The 15,134-nt window shown below is 37.5% G+C and overlaps 1 protein-coding gene across 2 annotated transcripts in view; it reads right to left on the bottom strand.

Moving 5' to 3' along the window:
- The window catches only part of REL (REL proto-oncogene, NF-kB subunit), a 35,545-nt gene extending 23,922 nt beyond the window's left edge, over positions 1-11,623 (bottom strand). For both annotated transcript variants that reach the window (XM_080813116.1, XM_080813117.1), the window contains exons 1-3: positions 11,222-11,623; positions 1,725-1,867; positions 1,092-1,240 (exon numbers count right to left, since the gene is read on the bottom strand). In XM_080813116.1, coding sequence (XP_080669242.1) covers positions 1,092-1,240; positions 1,725-1,867; positions 11,222-11,231 — 302 coding nt within the window. In that variant the 5' untranslated portion in view covers positions 11,232-11,623. The remainder of the gene's footprint in view (positions 1-1,091; positions 1,241-1,724; positions 1,868-11,221) is intronic.
- Between the last annotated feature and the right edge of the window lie 3,511 nt (positions 11,624-15,134).

The raw sequence follows: 15,134 nt of genomic DNA, 5'->3' as shown, positions 1-15,134 counted from the left end.
AAGTATATTTTCTAGATAGTTACTGTTAATATATAAGGAGGTTACTAACATTTTCCTCGTTGTAATAAGGTTCATTTTTCCAAAGGTAATGCATGTTTATTATAAAAGATGAATCACAGAATAAACACAAGTTAAAAGAAAAACATAAAACCCCAGTCTTACCCACCAAGAAACAACTACTATTAATACCTTAGTGTATATACTACCAAGTGTATGTACACATATGCTTTTTAAGATTTTTTTTTATCACATATTGTTTTAAAACCTACTTATCTAACATAATGTGAATATCTGTTTATACAAAGAGATATTTGCAATGTTATTTTTAAGGCTACATAGGAGTACACTGCATGGTTGTACCAGATTGTCTAACGGATCCCTCCTTGTTTATTATTTTGATTGCTTCTAACTTTTTGCCATTACAAAATAAGCTGCAATAAACATCACTACAGCTAAATGTCTGAACATGCTTAATTTTTTCCTGAGGATAAATTCCTAGAAGTAGAATTGCTGGTTCAAGAGACATTCATATTTTTCAGGCTTTTCCTATGTAGTTGTTTAAGTGCCTACCAGAAGGATTTTATTAATTTATACTATCACCAACATGATGAATGGACCCGTTTTCTGGCAGCCTCACCAACACCAAGGTGTTACATCATTTTTCTTATCTTAGAACTACCGTCATTTACTTTTATACCTGTCCTTTTCTAAGTAATAACTCCAGGTTTCCAGCTGGTTTTCCCATATCTGATAATTTTTAACTACCAATGAAAGGACAGTAAAAATATATGCAAGAAAATTTTTCAGAGATTGTTCACACTAAGAAAGAAAATCACAACGTAAAATAAGTTTAGGTTTACCTTTAGTAGTAATAATTAAGTATTCTTGCTACCCTGATGGGCTGTGTCTACTAATAAAGAATAAAAGGGAGGTTCTAATATAAGAGTTAAGAAAATTTAAATGTCTACTACAGAAAATAGAAGAATGAGAAATCACTTTATCCTGCTAAGAAATAACAGATGTACATGTCCAGGAAACAGAGAATCCTCTGCTTATCCTATTCCTAAAGATGTCTGTGGCTGTGTACTTACAACAAGGGTCTGCGTTCTTGTCCAAATTCTGCTTCATAGTAGCCATCTCTGCAGTCTTTTCCTACTAAATCATGAGGATGAGGTTTATATGGGTCGTTCTTTGTTACTAATGTAATTCTCACTTTTCCTTTTCCGTAATAGTTCATAATCTGAAAAAAGGGGGAAATTAAATATATGATCCATAAATTGATCCCATTCAGAACTGACCTACTAAAAGAGAGTTCAGTTTATATAATGTAGTTAGCACTAGATAAATAAAGTCCAACTGACTGACAAATACAGTTTGGATGGAACTTTCCAGGGAATACCAGAAGGGAAGAATTTACCTCTCCATTCCTTGGCATATTATTTTCTGCACTGATTTCAACTGGTTATATCATCTGATTCTGTTTGTTTTCTTTTAAAAACAAGTTATACCAAAATATTATCAGGGAGCAAGAGAAAATAATTGGATGTTGGGTCACTGAATGCCATGCTGTTATATTCACAGTCATGTCATAAATATCCCTTGAATATTTAGGCCACAGTGGAAATGAGAGCACACTGTGAAGAAACTGGTCCTTTCATGTGATTGCTATAGATAAAATATGGAGCAATTAAAAGTTAGATACACACAAGAGAAGGGTCTATTACCTGGATAGATGGGTATGTCCGGTTGTTGTCTGTGCTGTGCTCCCCTGGAATGCTGCCTGCTGATCGCCCTTCACATTTGTATCTAAAACGCATGCCCCTCTGCCTGGGCTGTTCAATGATCTCTATACATGGGTTATAGCCACCTGAAAATTTAAAAAAGGAAGAGGGTAAGATTAAAACAATAGTAATAATGGATTTGACCATTTTGTTTTTTTCAAAATAGCAGACTAAAAAATTTTCCCTCCCAATATTAAATAATAGGTTGAAATGTAATTACCCAAGATTGGATGGTAAAGGTGCCTCTTCTCCCATTCATACTGAGCTCCTATACAGTGTTAACACAAGATTACTCAAATCATATTCATTGGTTAGCACTTTATCATTTAATATCAAGAGTTAATGCCAATGTGAAGTTCTGAGATCCCCACTTCAGAGATATTCACTTCACACGTAAGACCGAGTACAAGGATATCCCTCAAGATTCCCCCAGAAGGGTCAAGAAGATAGTCTTCAAAAGTACAATATCATACTCCAAAATGAGTTGAACTGCTTGATTTTACATTAGACCCCTAACAGTGGACTAAAAGACTGCTACTTGAAAATGAAAATGCATTTATTTAAATCCTTACAGAAAGGATATGTAAGTTTTTTTTTTTAAATATCCCCTGGAATCTTAAAGGATTGATACATAGAACATCTAAATAAGTTCCAGAAGTGTTCATTTTAAACTCAACAGAATTTTCAATCAGTTCGATCTAAATCTCTTTACTGAACAGAGGAAAAAAATTACTCACTTTCTATAACAAATGTAATTCAAAATATGAACTTTAGAATGAACTGATCTATACAACATGGATGAATTCTATATGTTATACACCTGAAACTAATGTATGTGTCAACTATACTCCAATTTAAAAAAAGTTGAGCTAACTGAAAGAAGCGAGACCAAAAGAGCACATCCTGTAAGATTCCATTTATATAAAACTCTAGAATATATAAACTAATCTATAATCAAAAAAAGCAGATCACTGACTGCCTAAGAAAAAGGGTGTGGAATGGATGGGGAAACTTGGGGGATGGTGGATATGTTAATTATCTTGATTGTGATGATGATTTTAAGGTTGTATTCATATGTCAAAAGCTATCAAATTGCAAACTTTAAGCATGTGCAATATATCATACATTAACTATATGTCAGTAAAGTTGTCTAAAACATATGCATCTTTACCCTTCTTATTATCCATATTATAGAAATGAAAAGTTCAATGAAGACACTCAAGTATGCTTACAAGTAGGGTACCTGGCAATGTGTCTATTTCAGGGGTACAAAGATGTCTTCCATTAAAAAAAAAACCATTTTCCTTCCATCAGTTAAGTGATTTTTAAATTCCTACAATTAGATAATCCATTTCTCTGATTAAAGACTTACCCTCTGTTAGAATGCAAACAAATCTTTAGAAAGGGTAATACAATGGGTCTTACTGGTACAGTGTGAGGAAGGAGCCTTTTGAGTCCTACTTCGCCACATCTTAATAGCAAGGATCCTGGAAATGTATCTTCTAAGTCTCCTAATCTATAAAATGGGAATAATAGTAATAGCACCTACCTTATAGGGGTTTTGTGAGGATTCAAGGTAGTGTGTTTTCAGTTCTTAACAAGCATCATGCCTATGACAAATACTCAATAAATGTTGTCTACTATTGTTTCAGATCCTTTCTCGAAAACAATGATTTATAGTAGTATCATGATGGTATAACAACCGGTACTTTCAAGAATTTTATAGAACAATGAGGCAAAACCACCAATTATTAGACTACAGAAGAGTCCAACAAAACAAAATTTTGTTTATGCTAACAAGATTGTGCATAAAATGATAGTAAGAGCAAAAGAGTCAGGCATGCCTATGTCAAAAACAAAGGAAAAAGAGTTAATGAAGCAAAAAGGTAGGGAGAGGAGAGAGGAAGGTCTTCTAGTAAAAGGGAACAATGTGTCCAAAGCTGGGGCAGCACAAAAGAAGAGTTTAAAAATGACCAATGAAGCCACAGTGGAAGTGGATTACATTTCTACCTTTAGAACCAAAAGCCAAAGGACATTTGTAATCTGTACAAATGGGTTCAAAGTACAGAGGACATTAGGGATTTGGATTTTAGCTCATGAGTGACAATGAATCAATGAATGGCTTTCTGCAGGGGAATCATATCACTGGGCTGACATTTTATTTTTTTAAAGATTTTATTTATTTATTTGACAGAGAGATAGTGAGAGAGAGAGCACACGAAGGGAGAGTGGCAGAGGGAGAAGCAGGCCCCCAGCTGAGCAGAGAGCTGATGTGGAGCTTGATCCCACTGTCCTGGGATCATGACCTGAGACGAAGGCAGTCGCCCAACCAACTTAGCAACCCGGGAGCCTCTGGACTGACATTTTAGAGTGAGGATTCTGATGGCAGTGGACAGGTTGAAAAGAAAGGAGACAGTATGATGATCGGTTTAGAGGCTGTGACAGTACTGTGGGCAACGGTGAGGGCAGGTCTGACATCTAGCAGTGATAACAGGAGTGAAGGATTATTTCAATAAAATTGACAGTTACTAGCGACTGACTGAACATTAGGGTTAAGAGCAAGTAAAGAATCATTGAGGCTCCACAGTTTCTACTTTGGGTTACTGAGTAAAGATACTATTAGAGCCAGGGAAAACTGACTTTAACCTAATCACATTCCTAACACTTATTTTATTGAAAAATGTAAGGCATGCAGGTGGGTATTTCAATGTCACATACTTATATATCCTCGTATATTATGAATAACTCAAATTCACATTTCGCTTCAAATATTTTACATCCTCATATGTCATTGCAGGAGAATTTGAAAGAAAGTACATTTTCCTCTCAATAGCTCAAAATACTCAACAGAATTTTTTAAGTGATATCTTAAATAATGTATGTGGTTTAACTAAAGGTCAAATAAATCCCTGCCCACTACTTATTTAAAGGTGTCTTGGTGGGAAGTTGATACAGAATTACATCATTAATGGTAAGTGGCTAACTTTTGGGGGAGGAGTGAATAAAAGTGCTAGGCTCATAGTGATTTTTCAAATATTTCATTGGTTACACAATGCTTCTTTAAGCTAGAAAATGTTTGTGAAAAAAGTCTCTAGACAAGAGAAAAGCAGCTGTTGAAAGAGAAAATGAAATGATTTTTATAGGTTTAAAGTTATAATAATGACAAATATTAATGATCATATAAAATCAAGTACTTAAAAAAAAACCTTTGAAATCTAGTCTTCCTATTGTACAAGCTCTTTATTTGTAAAAAGTCTCATGATCAACCAGGTAATATTTTATTGTAATATTTGACATTTCCCCAGCTGGAAATAATCTCCCCCTCCTCTAAATTATCAGAGTATTTTGTTTATGACAATTATTCCAAATAACTATAATTTAGGGAAGACTCACTGTTTTATTTCTTCTTGAAAAAAAGCTACTTGTTCTATTTCTTTTTAAGCTACTTGAAGGCAGGAATTGTGACTTACTCATCAGTGCCTTGCACATAGATATTCAGTAAATATCTGGGGAGTGAATAACTGAAAATCTAAAAATCTTTTTGTTTGTGTAAGTTATACAAACAGCAAAGGATAGTAATCGTGATTAATCATATTTTCCCTATTAGGTTCCACTACTATGGAAAAAAATAGTGCTTTGTAGGTATTAGAACTGCTACACTTTTTACTCTTCATACCTATTCACAGTCTAATTATCTGTATTTATGATTGTAAAATACTTCCCAGCTATTAATTATTTATATCATGCATCAGTATAATGTACCAGTCACTTCCTCCCTCAGCACTGTTTTAAAGTGCCTTTCTTCCTAAAGATAGAATGCTGAACTGTAGTCTTGCACGGAGTGGAAGAAGGTAAAATGTAAATCAGAGAACTGTAGGGAAAATAAGTACTCCTAACTAAGATTATCTCAAATCACTACAGTTCTGAAAAGTACTGAAATTTCTCCAAAGTGGTTCTAAGCAAGCTGATTACTGTACTTTTTTTAAACCAATACTGCAAAGTTGGGATTGACCCCTACCTTTTAAACAATACTGTAAAATGCTAATACTGACCCAAATAATATTTCAAATATAGCCAAAATGTTTGCAAGATATACCTATGTTTTTATTTTCACTTAAGCAAAAAAGAGTGCTATTTCAGTTTTTAAGGTTAAAAAATTATATTGAAATACAAGTTAAAAATGGAGCCTCAATTGTCAGAAATAAACACATTAATTAAAACCTTATGGCTAGCACCGGGAACCAGCATTAATTGTTCAGGAAAAAATTAATTACAGTAATTGTAATACTGTTTTAAAGTACTTTTACATATATTCTCATTTGATCCTCTCAACTTTAATCTTCATAAAAACAGAACAGGAATTATTCTCCCATTTTATAGGTGATAAATTTAAATTATTGTTATAAAAAAAGAAATTATGAATGACATTAGCAAATATGATAGCTAGAATCCCAATGGATCAAATTAGAAAAAAAAAAAAAAAGCATAAAAACAGCCGGGGATAAAGTCACAATAACATTATAGCAAATAACCTAAAATAAATACAACTTAGTTTAAGAAGATAATGCATCTTGCCACAGGCAAGTGAGTATTTAGATCCAATGAAATTCCTGGAAGAGTTCATAGTGGGGTGTATACCAGAATCATTTTGGAAGCTTTTTCAAAAAACACACATGCCCTGATCCCACCTGTGATCTGCTGAATAGAAATAGAAATCTATAAAGCCCCGACATATTTCTGAAAAAGCCTTCCAAGCAATTCTAACACACTCCTGATTAAGAACCATTGCCCTAAAACATAAAGAAGCTTAAAGAATCACAAATCCAGAGAAGCAATCCAAAAATTCATGTGCAAGTATGGGCTGAATGACAGACAAACCAGGCAGAGGAAATCTGACGACTTTTTAAAAAAATTCTGACAGCTTTAACTCTTCTTTCTCTCCCACTCTAAAAAGCTTAGCCAAATATAAGCAAGGGAAAAAAGCATTATGATAGGGATCACCTTTAATCACACTGATCTATTTAAAAGGTAAATTGTTTACAAAATTAATATTGTGATTATCACCAGTAACGTTTCTTACAATACGGCAAGCAAATGATCACACACTAACGTGTCAACACCACAGCTGAGAATAACTGACTGTAGACTGCATCTCGCTCGCAGAAGTACTGGATAATAGAGTACCCGAAAGCCAAAGGAGCAGATGGAGCTAACAATATACACTTTTCTAAGTACCACTTTCACTCACTCTAGAGAAAAAGAAAATGAGATCTATTCATTATTCCTCAAACCTGGGAACCCAACTGAATCATGGTGGTAAGCTTCCTTACCTTAAGACACACTTTTTCCATTTCTTCCTAATTATGATCAAAATTAAAAGTAACCATTTCTCACATATATAGAATGGCATTCAATTAACAAAAGGGCAATGAAAACTTAAGCCTATTCCCACATGCTAGAAAAAGACTAACACAGAAGGTACAAAAGAAGTCAAATGAAAGATAAGTTATAACAATCAATTATCAAGACATTTTTGATTTACTTTCTTTTCAGAATGTTTACTATCATTGAAGTGGACAAAGGAGAAAAGGTACGCTGCCTCCAAACATCACTGTCAAATTCTTCTCCACTAGTTTAAAAATACAGAAAACCATTTCAAACTGTTTAAAAGTAAATGGACATTCTTATATATTCTTATTTTTTCATTCTCATATATTCTTGAAAGACTTTCTATCTAGCATCTGTTCTAGTTTATTATTACAATTTTTCAAGGTTTCACAGAATTCTAGAATGTCAGGATACTCAAATAGTGAGTGCCAATTACTTCTAGTAGCTCCTGTTTCCTAGATGTCTAAGTCTCCAAACAGCTCCACTACATAAGAAAACTAACATTTATGGGCATGAATTGTCTCTGTTGTTCCTCAAAACAAGATGCTGTAGTAGTTATTCTCATTTTTGTATCACAGAGTGGCAAAACTGGAATAAAACCAGGTTCATTATGGGCTAAAGTCCAGATTTATTCCAGTATCTGAGGCTGCCTCTCAAATAAGTCTTAAGCATCCATGTAAGGGAATTTTCACAGGAGTATTTGGCTGATGTACGCACCAGAAGGTAAATAAAAGATGCAAGAGTTGCACAATAGAGATTCCACTGCGGTGGGGAGAGAGAATCTTGAAAAAAAATGTTAACTTCCAGAATGAAAAAGTAGAGAAATATTTAAAATCTGTTCCAGATTACTCAGGTATTTAATCAACTTAAAAGTAAAAGGCAGTACCAACTCATCTGTCTTGATTAAGACTTCCAGATTCAAAAATAAAAATTACAAGATGCCTACTTAAAAATGAATTAAACAAAGAAATTTTTTTAGTGTAAGTATGTCCCATGCAAGTATCCGGGTCACGTGCCTACAAACCCAATCACATGCAGAGAACACAGATGAGAGAACGACGGAACAAAAGGAAATTCTGAGCCTCTTACATTGTATTTGGGAAAGATACTACACACAACCCAGATATTCCTAATATCATTTCATCACAATTCCTCCCTAGCCATTTCACTCATTCATTCCCTTTACCCTGTCACGTATCACCTTAATTCTTTTATATAGCTGTTGTCTCTACATTTCACATGGGGCATTTCAGATACAGCATTCATGTTTATAGTGTGTAGGCTTCTACCTAAAAAAAGTATTTTGCTTTAGTTGTCAATTCCAGCTTCTAGCTCTATCATTAATGATTAAGTTGCATCATACCTACACTGATCTTTTTTCCCCTTACTCAAGAGAAATACTTATAGTTCTCTTGAAACTTACACCAGAGTTGGAAGTAGTGTGGTTTACAAAAAGTTTCTTCATGTACTTCCTATTATATGACAGAACAGAACTATATTAAAGAAAACTGTGAATAAAAATCAATTATCAAATTTTAAAACATATTTTACCATACTTACTAGTAAACAGAGCTACCTACGTGTGCATAAGCATATTTTGCACTTTCTACAGGAACAATGAGAAGCTTTAAATTCAGACAAAATAGCTAATTTTGGTTACATTAAACGAAACAGAATCATATATAGAGAGTAATGACTGCCTGTCATTACAAATACAGGGAACATTTTTCTTAACAATACCTGTTCTAATCAATTGTGTTAAAAGGCAGTAAAAAAAAAAAAAAGCAATAATGACAGCTTAATAGAACCCAATCTGTGAAATCCTAAATAATTTATTTGGTAATTTACCTGAACAAAATTTAGAATCATATAAAATCATTCATATATATATATATATATACACATACACACACACACACACATATACACACACACATACATATATATGATTTTTATATATCTATAAATTAAATTCCCTGTTACTCATGGTACTTAAATCATTTTGCTAATGAGATTATGATCTGTTACTTTTACATTCTATGTTTGTTATTTTACAGGTAACAAATCCGGCTACACATACCTATTTACATATGACATCCGGTGAGAAAAGAAGAAATGGTCTTAAGTGCCTGGTAATCAATAAAAATACTTTTTGAGGTTTTAATACTACCTTACTACAAATAATCTAAACTAGACAGTGATAACTAATTAAGCAAAATTTTTTTCCTATTACTCTTTCGGTTCAATTACTGTTTCAAAACAGAATTAGAATTTATAATTTACTGAATCTTCTTCTCTCCCAGATTCCTTTTTAAAAATTTCTTTGGCAATTTTCAAACAACTAAATTACAATTTAAATAACTTGTCATATTTTAAATAGTCTCATTTTAATGTAACTCCAGAAAAGGCAAAAAAAAAAAAAAGATAATTACCCTACAACTTTTCATTCCTTTAATTTTTTTCCCCCTTCAATTTAGGGAATCAGTCCTCACAACAGCACAAACTATAGTGCCATTAAACAAATTTAAATTGTATCACATTTTTGAATGGTTTAGGTCTTACGTTATCCTCTGTGTGAATGGTTCTTTTCTCTTTTAAAAGAATTAGAAGTATTACACTCATGCCACAAATTAATGAAGTTTGGTTAAATTGGCAGCAGTCTGACCTTTTTTTATAACGCTTACCATTCTTTACTACTTTCATACAAAATCTCTGTCAACCAATAAATTAGCCAATAAATTAGCCAAATATTTCAGATCATCTTTGGACTTTTCTAAATGTGCTTTTAAATTATAAATTTACAAAATTATCTAAAAGCTTGGGGTCACTGAAGTGGGTAAAGAGAAAGTTGAAATATTTTAAACTACACTTGTATTCGCACATAAAAAACCACAGAAAAACTGAAATCAAATGTCATGTGAACCACCCCAATTTCCTTTTCGGCCTACAGCAGTAGCTATGGCATTGTTCTGCTCAACCCCTTAAAAAAAAAAAAATCCTTTAATGCTTTCTACTTCCTCTTCTCAGCTAGACATCAGCCTCTGAGGGTCACTGAACCAGGGTCTTGGGAGGACGCGGGTCAACCAGAAACAAGTCCCCCCAAACCTTCAGCCTCCTAGTACAGCGCTAATTTACCCTACCAGGCCTCCCTGCCTCTGCTCCGTCTGCCGGGAAAGGGCCCCGTGAACCTTGCCAGAATCCTGTAAAGGTCCAACTCAAACACAGTCTACTTGATTTACTTCCCTTTAGGTTACAGGCAGATCTAAACCACGGCTATATATATGAGACTCCCTCCCTTGTCCTCTAACCTGTTCCTTGGTAAACTCGTCGCCATCTCCCCACCCCGCAGCAAGAGATTTACGCATCTATTAACTGAAAATGAATTGTTACATTAGTGATGTAAAGTTTTCATTTCCACTCCTATTTTAAATTAAGCGCGGATATTCTAATACTCCTTCCCCCTTTCTTACAACAAAGAAAAAAAAAAATGACTTCTCCGTAAAGTAGAAAGTACCCGCTTTATAGTAGAAATCATCCACTTTGTTGAAGCAACATTTCCACTTAAGACCTGTTAAGATAGCACAGGTGACTTCTAAAGCCGCACCTCATTTTGTACAACTGTCAACACATCAGCGGTCACCTCCTGGCGTTTGATGAAATTAAACTAAAAAAAGGAGAGCACTCCTGAGGTCTGAAGGTTCTTCATTCCTGTTCTAAAACATAAAACCACCATTTCAATATAAATCAATTTTTAAATATGAGAACTCTCCGTCCTCGTTTAGATTCGTGTTACTTCCTTAATCCTAAAAATCTAGTCGCTGGGAATTTCTAAGGTTCCGGCTATTATAATGGCATCAAATTAGAGAGCATGACTTTGATTTCGCACGCAACCCCCCGAACCAGGTAACTTTTTAAAGGCTGACAATCTGCCAGATGAGACGATTTTAAAGACAGAACACGCACAACCGAAACCGAGACCCCGACACTCTGAGCTGCAAAGACCCCCGGACGAGATCCTACCCGCGGTCGGGTCCCGCGTCTGAGACACTCACCCGAGGCCATGGCTCCGCTCACCGCGCCGCCCCTCCAAGAGTCCTGACCCGAGGCCGCCACAATCAGCTCGCGTCGGTCCGGCGGCGGAGGGACTCTGCCGGCGGGACCCCCAGTCCCCCTGACCACCCCCGGGGCCTCCTCCTCCTTCCCGCCCTCCTCGGGGTTTGCGGCTCACACCTTCCCACCCCCTTAATGCTAGCGTTCCGGATCACCCGGCTTCGCCCGTCGGAGGTGCGGGAGCCAGGGGCAGGGGGCGGAGCGCCGCGAGGACCAAGCGCCTGCGGGGCCTAGAGGCAGGCAGCCTGGCGGGAGGGGGATTTCCCGCGGCTGACGTAGGCCCCGCACCACCGCCTTCCCCCGGGTCTGCGCTCCGCCCAGTCCGTGCCCTGCGCCCCGCCCCCCGCCCTGACCGTCCGGGGCTTTGAGACTGGGTCGCGGCTGCGAGAGGCGGGATCTTCGGGAGCGCAGGGAACGCTGGGAGCCGGGCGGTGACAGTCCCGAGCGTGCGAAAGCCGCCGACTCCGTAGAAATCCCCCTCCTCCAGGTTGTTCTTAGGCGCGTGGTTTAAAGTTCAGGAGCGGGTGGGAGGGCGCGGTGACGTCTAGGGGGCCGGCCGCCTGGGAGCACTTGGGGGCGGGCCGGGCAGCGAAGTGGGGCTCGCTCTCCCGGGCCCCGGGGGGACGGCGGCCCGGGGTTTTCGATGGGTGGTTCCCCCTCTTCCCAATTTCGTATATGCAAATCGTCGCCCCCGCGCCGGCCGGCGGCGCAGCGCGGACGTCCCGGTGCGCCCCGGAGGGGAAGTGCGGAAGCCGCCGGCGCCTGTGTTCGTTTGTAATTCACGTATTTGCATTTGGGGACCCCCGCAAGTCTGATTTTCCCCCGTTCTGTCTGAACTGCGACGGCTCTGTCAGCCTTACGTACTTTACCTCCTAAAACTTTTCAAACTCTTTTAAGATCGGCACTTCAGGTTCTTTACCTCATAACGCTGTGTGGTCAGGATTAGTGAAGGAAACGCTGTAAGGAAACAGCTGAGGATTTGACAGATACCCACGAGGAAAGGGGGGAGTGGATCGAAAGTTTAGTGTGTTGAGGACATCTAGTATAACTTTGCTACTTTCACGGGCTAAGAATCTCCTGTGTGTCAGTTTATTTACCTCATTTATAACATATTATTCTAATTTTATAGATGATGTAATAGGGGTTCAGAGAAGTTAAGTAGTACTTCAGAGGAAAAAATAAAAGGTAATACTTCAGAGAAGTTAAGTTCTGGTAACGAGAAGAGCACAGTTGAAATCCAGGGTTGTCTAAAGGCATGCTCTTTCCACTATATCTTACTGCCTAAAACAAGTGCAGAGAGGGAATGGGGATTATCAACCAGCTGTACAAGTGCGGAAACTGGAGGATCCAGTTCTAGGGAAATAATTAAAAATAAAATCTCATAATAGAAAAACCCTCCACAAAAAGTAGAAAACAATGTAACGATTTTATTACTGAATAAGCATTAAAGCATGCACTGAAAAGATTATAAAGACAAAAAAAAAATCTCATTTCTTTATGTAGCCAGGTAGATAGAATCCATGACAGACCTGTTGTCTTTACCCAAAGGAAAAAATGATACGAAGTTACATCTGGAAGCCAAAAGCTGAGGTTTAAACACCCACAAAGACAGGGAGGTGGAGGTGGAGTACCGTCCTCTCCGATACTTGCATTTCAAAGAGGTAACTTCAAGGCTCCCAAGAAAGACCTTAGCGGGATTCAGAACTGGCAAGAGGCTTACTTAGCTTTTTCAAAGGTGTATATACATCTCAAAGAGAGAAATCGTTTACAATTTTGATTTTTTCTAAAGGAATTGCCGATTGAAAAGAAAGGAGGTGAAGTTTCTTGTCCTTCGGGGGACTAGGGCATTTTTTTAAAAAAGATTTTATTTATTTATTTGAGAGAGACACACACAGTAAGAAAGGGAATACAAGCAGGGGGAGTGGGAGATGCAGGAGCAGGCTTCCCGCTGAGCAGGGGTGATCTGGAGACTTGATCTCAGGACTTTGGGATCATGACCTGAGCCCAGGGCAGACACTTTATGACTGAGCCGCCCAGGAACCAGGGAAACTTTTTCATTTAATGTTTTAGACTTGTATTTACCCTTACAACCCTAATGTCAGAGCTGTATGGGAGAACTGAGCGGAGGTGTTTAAGAATCCATTAGGAAGGTGACTGACAAATAGGAATGGAGAATATTTTGCATGTATTTGTTTATATTCCACCTCCAGAAACTGATTGGTTTTATGTACCTCTTGAACTTAATAGGGGATAATAATGTTTGTTTACTGAAGAGTTCTAGGCGAAACAAGAGTCTATCCCAATTGCAGACTTCAGACCAGTTCTAAAACTACTCCAATCTATAAAATCATAAGTTGCAACTAAAGAGATTTATTAAAACTACAGAATTTTGAACTAATTAAGTTTTATCTTTTATTTTTCAAAGACTCTGACTTATTTAAATCTCACTAATAGGACAGCATGTTTATATTTACTTCCAGGGCTATTTTTATTGTCACATGACTAAGCTATGGGTTTTATTATCTCCCCTTTTTATTTATTTTTTAAGATTGTATTTATTTATTTGAGGGAGAAAAGGAGAGAGCGAGTGAAAGAGCATAAGCAAGGGGAATGGCAGAGGAAAGGAAGAAGCAGGTTCCCCTTTGAGCAGGGATCATGACCTGAGCCAAAGGCAGACACTTAAGCTTAACTGCTTAAGATGCTGAGCCACCCAGTTGCCCCTATCTCACCTCTTTAAAGGTTTTTTTTTTTTTAACCTTTCACTATTTATTTTTTAAATATCTTAAAACTTATTTTTAAGATTTTACTTATTTTTTTTAAGATTTTATGTATTTATTTGACAGACAGAGATCACAAGTAGGCAGAGAAGCAGGCAGAGAGGAAGAGGGGAAAGCAGGCACCCCGCTGAGCAGACAGCCTGAAGAAGGGCTCTATCCTAGGACCCTGGGATCATGACCTGAGCTGAAGGCAGAGGCTTTAACCCACTGAGCCACCCAGGCACCCCAAGATTTTGTTTACTTATTGAGAGAGAATGTGTACCTGCATGCATGAGAGCTGGGCGTAGGGGGGCACACAGAGGAAGAAGGAGAGAGAGAACCCCAAGTACACTCGGTGCTAAGCCTGGAGCCTGACACAGGGCTCGATCCCATATGTATATATTTTATATATATACACACACACAGACACACACACATTTTTTTTTCAAAGATTTATTTATTTTAGAGAGAAAACACAAGTTGGGGTCAGGGCAGAGAAAGAGAAGCAGACTCCTTGCTGAGCACTTGTAGCTCCATCTCACCATCCTGAGATTATGACCTGAGCCAAAACCAAGAGTCAGACACTTAACTGACTGAGTCAACCAGGCACTCCCACTCCCCCACCTTTACACTATTTTCTAAAGTAGCTGAACCCCCTCTTGAAAGATTCAGTCCACATACGAAAAATGAAAATATTTTAGTTGTATAGGAAATGCTTAATTTTTTGGATGGACTAAAACAACAAAGGAAAGTAGTGATTTTTGATTTGGGGGGAACTTATGCTGGGGGAAAAGTTTATTACTGTAAAGATGAGAAGCAGCTACTTGTTAGGGCTTATAGAAAAGATTAGCACATGTCGTTTTTCCCCAAGGGCCCTCAGTTATTGTTAGTGTTCTGTGCCAAGTACTCCTCTCTTGGGAACCCTATACTCAACCTACTCAACATCTTTTCTTCCAAGTTTACTCTTACCCCATATTTCTTGTACCACCAGATACAGATACCCAGATACAGGTCAGGAAGTTGGGGGCCATCTTTGACTTTCAGCATCTCCCATCTACCCCACAGCATCCAGTCACCAAGTCCTGTAGATTTTACCAAT

Source organism: Martes martes (assembly GCF_963455335.1).
Source record: "Martes martes genome assembly, chromosome: 9".
Classification (NCBI taxonomy): Eukaryota; Metazoa; Chordata; class Mammalia; order Carnivora; family Mustelidae; genus Martes; species Martes martes.
This window is presented reverse-complemented; position numbering and strand designations above follow the sequence as displayed.